The sequence below is a fragment of the Syngnathus acus genome, chromosome 12 (assembly GCF_901709675.1).
Source record: "Syngnathus acus chromosome 12, fSynAcu1.2, whole genome shotgun sequence".
In the NCBI taxonomy this organism is placed as follows: domain Eukaryota; kingdom Metazoa; phylum Chordata; class Actinopteri; order Syngnathiformes; family Syngnathidae; genus Syngnathus; species Syngnathus acus.
This window is the reverse complement of record NC_051097.1, coordinates 9226388-9233254: the sequence shown is the minus strand read 5'-3', so window position 1 is coordinate 9233254 and position 6867 is coordinate 9226388. Positions and strand designations below refer to the sequence as shown.

Genomic DNA, 6867 nt, shown 5'->3' with positions numbered 1-6867 from the left:
CCTATATCGGAATGTGAAGTGTGTTGTCTTGTCAAATAATTATTGATCATTGTCATGAAGCATCATTGACATGATTAGAGTTCTCCTCACATAAATGAATAACATTAGATCAGTAATGCAGACATAATGAATTTGAGCAAATTTGTTATTTTGGAACTAGGAATCAATTTGGTAGCCCTTTATATAAATTATATGACTTCAGGGTTTGTCCCGTTCGAGTATACAGTAATCCACAAGAGGGCAATGTGCTCCATTCTTCACTGCTATTGAATTCACTAACATGCATTTTTGCTGTCCATTTATTTATGTCTCACTATTGGGACGTTTTTAAATTTAAATCAAGACAATGACGATTTCATTTTAAATGTAATACATGCTGCTTTACATTTAAGTTACCTGACATCCAAACGTATAAATTATTTGTGAGTATTGGTGACTAAATTTCATCTGTTCAAAGTCAGAATGAAATGCTTTGTATTTCAATACATCTATAAATACTTCATATTGCAAAGCAGTAAATCCTCTTTGCGGTATGCATAAAAAAAAAATGTTGATACCAACTTGGCAGCTCCAAGTATGATGCACCTACTGCAGATTATGTGCATCTGTTTTCAAAGTAGCTACATCTGGCACAAATGGGCACATTCAATATCTTCTAAAGATGTCCATGTGCAATTATACTACTGGATGAAAGCACAATGATGAATTCTTATGCTGAAACACTTTTGAAAGCAGAATATTTATCTTGCAGGTTTTGAATCTACAAATGACCCTGCTTTCTCTCTCATCCACACACATGCGCACACACAGGATGCTCCCCTCCATCCCTTCTCGGGCAGGGCGATGCGGGGATGCAGGAGCTGCGGCAGCTTCGCCGACAGATAGCGTGATCGGCACTCACTGAAAAGGCACGAGGAAGGAGGAGAGGAGGACGACGGTGGAGAGGAGAGGGAGAAAGAGTGGGGCGGAGGTGGGGGGTGGAGGAGAGAAGAAGAGCAGAGGGTTGCTGCAGCCATGATGTCGGACACACCGTTGCAGAGGAACGGCACGGCGACAGTACGGTGAGTCGACACTTCATCATTCATCTCTAGTCGTGTCTTTCGCCGCCGTCTCGCCTCTCCCTCCATCCCTCGGCTCCTCCATTTGACAGGGGTTGTCATGGGAACCAGAACCCCGTCATGGTGAGGCTGCTGCTCAGTCATGACTGGAGAGGGGGACACGAGGAACACGGTGTACACCCTCGAGCGATGGTTTCAAAGTGTTATTCATCACGTATGTGTCCTCCTTCGCTTTCTGATCTTTCGATCTACAACTTTAATGGCATAATAGTGTGGAGTGCAATGAGTGTGCGTGATTGAGGGGCGTGTGTAATGTTGCATGTTCAGCATTGACAATGTGCAGGCTGCAGTCTCAGTGCAACCGCCTTGTGTCAGCACAGCTGCAGGCCGCTACATCTTTTATGGACGTGTAGTTTTCTCGTACAATATGTCCCCTAAGAACTGCTGATTATTTTTCCAATTAAAACAATTATTAGTTTTATTCTTATTCGTCAAGTACTTAAAAACTAAATTGTGAATCTATGATAAAAAAAATTTAGCATCCCACCCCCGTTGAATTCTCATGCAATGGACTGATCCATGTATTTTTTTTTTTTTTTTTTTAATATGTGCAACTCAGCAAAAAAAATCTCATAATGAAGCAAATGGAGCAGAGTTGTTCTGCATTGTGAGTCAGGTTTGACGAAACACCTTGCAATATAATAGCTAAAAAAATTGTCTTTAGTAATAATGACAATGCCCATCTGCTTGTCATCATTAGGGTCAAAGGTCAGCTGGAGCCTATCCCAGACACATTACTATGTGTATGACAGTGTGACTTTGTCAACAAAGTCCAATTTTACACCCAAATCAATGTTCTGACCTTGACGCAAACCCCGCGAGGTGGCCAAATGGCTCACTATCAGATTCTTTCGGCCCTGACCCGCAAAAAAACGAAAGAGAGCTGCTATTTGGCCTCGGGTACAATTACACAAAATGTCAAATAAATGCTTCCAGATTTGTTGAAGCTATCTGATTGTGTTTCAATATACACTGAAAGCAGAGAAGATGACCTACAGGCTGTGTCACATGTAAACAAGCAGACCTCCCTGGCAATCTCATTAGTAGCAAAATAGCTTCTTGAAGTCAAGCATTCACTCATGCAAGTTTTTCTAATTTACTTTATTTGTGGATATTTACTAAGTCCCCCTCTGTATGTTGTTATTTTCCTCTATTCGTGTGTGTGTGTGTGTGTGTGTGTTATTCCGCTTCTGGATCCACATCTGGAGGCCATTACCTCCTAGTCGGGATCGAGGGTGGGCGGAGTCGGGCTGACTCGGCAGTGAGGTCATTGTGTCGTCGTGGCGATGCAGACGAACAATGATGCCGTTGTCTCTGGAGGTGGGCAGCTACGAAACTAACGGCGGGGGGGGGGGATTTTTTCGGAGGTGACGAAGAATCGGGCATGACTGTATGGGAACAGAACAATGTGGTGTGGAGAACCGAAAAGGTTGTTGTCAATAGAAGAAGCATGACAGGGCCATTGTAACATAATGTCGCATGTAAAGAAGATAACGGATAACATGGAGGCATTCAAAGTGGGAAGCGACCTAACCCTAACCCTAACCCTAACCCTAACTGATGGCCCACCAAGCCAATAAACAAGCTCCCACTAATAGACGCCTAATACTCTCTGCAGTTAAGCAAATAAAAGCTTTTAGCCTCTATGTGAGGAATAACGTTGCCGTGTGACTCTCATTGCCACTCACACTTAACTTTCTCATTGGCGCAACGATGTGACGATCAGTTAAATCGGCTAGTCGCATTCAAAAGCTTCCATCGGTTGTTTAATACAGAAAAATGAGTTTAGTGTCACTGTACATCTCAAATTTTTGCTTGCAAGTCAAAGCGAGAAATCGTGGGAAAATTTTCCCTCATCGTAAGAGAATATTTTTTATTTATTGGACGTGAACAGGACAACTGCTGTCCAGCTGCTTTTGTTTTTCTCGTTATGTGACGTCTGAGCGTGTTTGCATGTTACAGTGAAAGTGTGTGTGAGTGTGTGTTACATGCTTCTGTATTCCCCAGTGAGTCTACCGGCAGTTTTTTCCCTTATAAGGACGTAAGCCTCAACAAGGAGGTAAAGAAAGTATGGCGAGGAATGAAGTAGGGTAAAAAAAAGAACGTGAGAGGAAGAAAATGTTCAAGTGAAGGCAATTAGGATTTTTATGAATGGCGTAATTTTCAAAGTATAATCAAAACTATGATCCAAAATCGGAATCACAACAGGCAGCTTTTTTGTGTTTAGTCGTTCTAGTGTTGCCTAGCCAAAAAATGGCAACCAGGATTGATGAGGTTGTGTTTTGCTTCCTCTCCAACAAGACCTGCATGTCAAAACCGCTCAAATAAATACAAGTCGAAAATATGCTCTGGAAAGTCGATTTCGGATGGAAAAAAAATAAATCAATCAAGGCAGATGCTTTACATGCCAGATATCGCTTCAGACAGAAAGTAAAAGTATTTTTTTTTTCCCAATATCTATTTACTCCTCGTAAACCTTCGTCCCATACACCTCCCTCGCTCTACCTCAGCTGCTCCTCCCAGCTGTTTAGTCACACATGGCTCTTGCCTAAAAAAAGAGAGAGGGAGGGAAGCAGGGAGCGAATGGGAGGAGAGACGGCGGGCCAAAAGAACGAGTCTCTGATCGCGACAGAGAGTGGGAGGCTCATGGCCAGTCATTGAGAGATCTTTGCTAGCTGTCCACCAACTGTTGGATTATTCCTGAGAAAGGACCTTATCCGGACACCCGCTGTGCCCCCCGCCCCCTGACCCTTCATCAGTCACATTTAGGACCTCAGCTCTCCCCAGGTCTCACCTCTCGTTCTCCTTTCACCCTCCCCACCTTCCTCCCCTCTCCCCTGCTTTCCCCTTCTCAGGATGTCGTGCGAGGAGGCTCAGCTCCACAAAGAGAGGCTGCAGGCCTTGGCGGTAAGTCACAGTGCCCAGATCATCTTTTTTTTTTTCTTGCATTGGTCATGTGCCTGTGAAGAATTCAGATGAGTTCAGCTTTTCATCTACCTGTGTGTTTTTTATTCACTTTGCCATCTATGGAGTATCTTTGAAGTCCTGCAGCCTCTTTGGGCAACCGGTGTCTCATCTATTGCTACATTCATTCATGTTTCATCTGCTTTAATTTGATGGAATTATTCAGTTGATGGAACGGATTAAAGGGAAAAGTGTGTGTGTGTATCCATTTGTGGGTTCAAAGTAATGTCTTGGGTCAAATAAATGGCATTAATTAATTTTTAGTATTTGATATTGGGACTGTAACTAAGAATTATTTTAATTATAATATTTTAATAATAATAATTGATCTGCTGATTGTTTTGGGTTATTTTCTTAAATTGCTTGATGGGAATGAACGATAAGGACATGTTTTGTGATGAAGGACAGAGGCATCTGGGGAAGTGTCTGCTGATAGTCAGACCTGTGACTAAATTTGGCGCCAGCTATAACCAAAGCATACCACACACACACTAAAGTGGCAGAGGAAAACACACATTCCCATAACACAAGTAAGGGGGAACAGCAGCATTGGCGGCTGCAGATGGAGAAACTATTTTAGCCGCATTGAAACACCCCAGTCGTACCAGGCCTCATTTATGTCCACCAGCTTGGCATGGTACAAAATGGAAAGTTCTCATTGGTGGCCACATTTTGTAGTTTTATACACATGGCCAGGAAAAATAATTTTTGCAAAGCATGCAGATTACGGCTGCAGCTTAGCCGTGTAGTCAGAGTAGAAATATCCTACTTGAGGTTCTGCTTGAGGTGCCAAAATCCATCATATAAAGAACATTGTGCTGTTATTTGCTCGTGAATCATCTGAGCCGGTCTGTCTCATCTCCCAAAGACTGAAACGGCACTAATGGCTCTCAAGCAAACCCACCAGAGGCTTACTAATACACTTCTGAATATTCTCCGAGGTCGCTAAGCACTCTGTAAGCCTTCAAATGTGTTAAGTATTGTCGGTCTAATGTAAATACGGGAGCCAATCAATCGATTGTCCTCTCGGTGTTTCGTAATAATCATGACATCACTGTCGTCGTTATTATGTCACTGCAAGAACTTGAAAGGTGTAGAAAGTAGGTTATCGGAACAAGTTAGCGCTTCGGAAATTGCGCTCCAGGATATTACTAGAACGTTGAATGAGAATAGCTAACTTACTTAGCCCATATATGGATATATCACGAGTTTTGAATTTTACATGGAAGAATTGACATTGTAGCTGGAATAGGCTTTTTTTATCGATGACACTTTATTAGAATACTTTATAAATAATGGATGGATGGATTAAAAATATCAAAGAATCCTTTAAATGTAATTTATTAATCCCTTGTTTTCAATTATAATACTGGGAATGGCTTTAATCACCATGACGACTCATGTACGGGTAATTGCGATCGAGTACGGAAAAGCTCAATTCCCGTAATTTTCCCTCGTTAAAGACCACGGAACCAACTTGTGGGGAAAAATGCAATGATTTAGACATGTTTGAATATTACAGACATGGACTTAATGGAACCCATGACCTACGACCTTTAACACACATATACTGTTGTTTCAATAACTTTATTTCACTGACAAGATACATGCTGTAAAAAGAAAATTGTTTTGAAGTACTTCACTCAGGAGAGTCAGGGTCATGTTGCGAGCATTATTCAGAATTCCCACTGTCTGATACTGATTACAGCCTATCGAATGCCAACGTTGCCGGTTTCTGTGGTTACTAATTGCTCAGATTAAGTTGATGTCATGCTTTTAAATCCAGGCCTGTAATCGACATGGCCCTAACATGTCATTATTGTAGTTGGGGGAGTAGAATCTTGCTCAGGGTTTCCTAAAGAACTGATGTTTGTATATGTGTGTCCATGCGTGTATGTGGTATGAAGATCAAAGTTTGTAATTGGCCGATGGTGCCAATCCACGTCAAACGTGTGAACACGTTAGTCATACTGTTGCGTCTAGGACATGTTTACACAGATGAGGTCAGCACTTTGGACTTTAAGCTGTCCTCAAACACACCGCAATCTTTTTTTCCCAGTGTGTGACTTTGCGGAGGAGACATGACATCTGCAGGCACTGACCGCCAGACAGGAACTGCGGCGGATCAAAGATTTAGATAAAACAGCCGACCTCTGGAAGACTCATATTTGCAATCTTGTAAAAAATAATAGGTCTTTAACTACGAAAGCACACCGGGTTCAACCACAGATTGCTAGTAGTGATCGTAACGGATGCTGGACACTCTCTGGTTCCACTTAGTGAGGGTCTTAGTGGGGCCAAGTGAAAAGGTGGGGGATGCATTAGCTAGCGCTAGCATGTGTTGAGATTTGTGACCCGAGGAGTAAACGGACTCTGGATAGGGTAAAGGCAATGGGGAAGGAACGGGAGGCGGGTTTATCGGTAGACGAGGGTCTTGGACACGACAGGCATTGCATACCATCCAAAATTAGCAGCAGCTGTTTTGGGCCTACTGAATAGTTGCGTCTATGAATGTGATTGGTCAGCATTTAAATGGGACAAGAGACAGTGGAATGTTGACATATTGAGCCAAATGGCAAATAAAAGTCATAGAAATGAATAAGTAGATACAACACGGTTCCTTTTGAGCTGCATGCCGATGCTAAGCTAACGCCCCTACAAACATGACCGCCATGTGTAGCTTTTTGATGGAAAAATTATCCCTGCCAAGATGGCCGCCACGTAGGCATGTTTGGGCGTCTCCTGTACTTTTATGACGGGACAAGCCAGAAATACGTACCAGTCT

The 6867-nt window shown here is 42.5% G+C and overlaps 1 protein-coding gene across 3 annotated transcripts in view; it reads left to right on the top strand.

Moving 5' to 3' along the window:
- The first annotated feature begins 953 nt into the window (after window positions 1-953).
- Window positions 954-6867, top strand: part of LOC119130969 (A-kinase anchor protein 2) — a 32764-nt gene continuing 26850 nt past the window's right edge. For all 3 annotated transcript variants that reach the window (XM_037264981.1, XM_037264980.1, XM_037264979.1), the window contains exons 1-2: window positions 954-1061; window positions 3974-4025. In XM_037264981.1, coding sequence (XP_037120876.1) covers window positions 1015-1061; window positions 3974-4025 — 99 coding nt within the window. In that variant the 5' untranslated portion in view covers window positions 954-1014. The remainder of the gene's footprint in view (window positions 1062-3973; window positions 4026-6867) is intronic.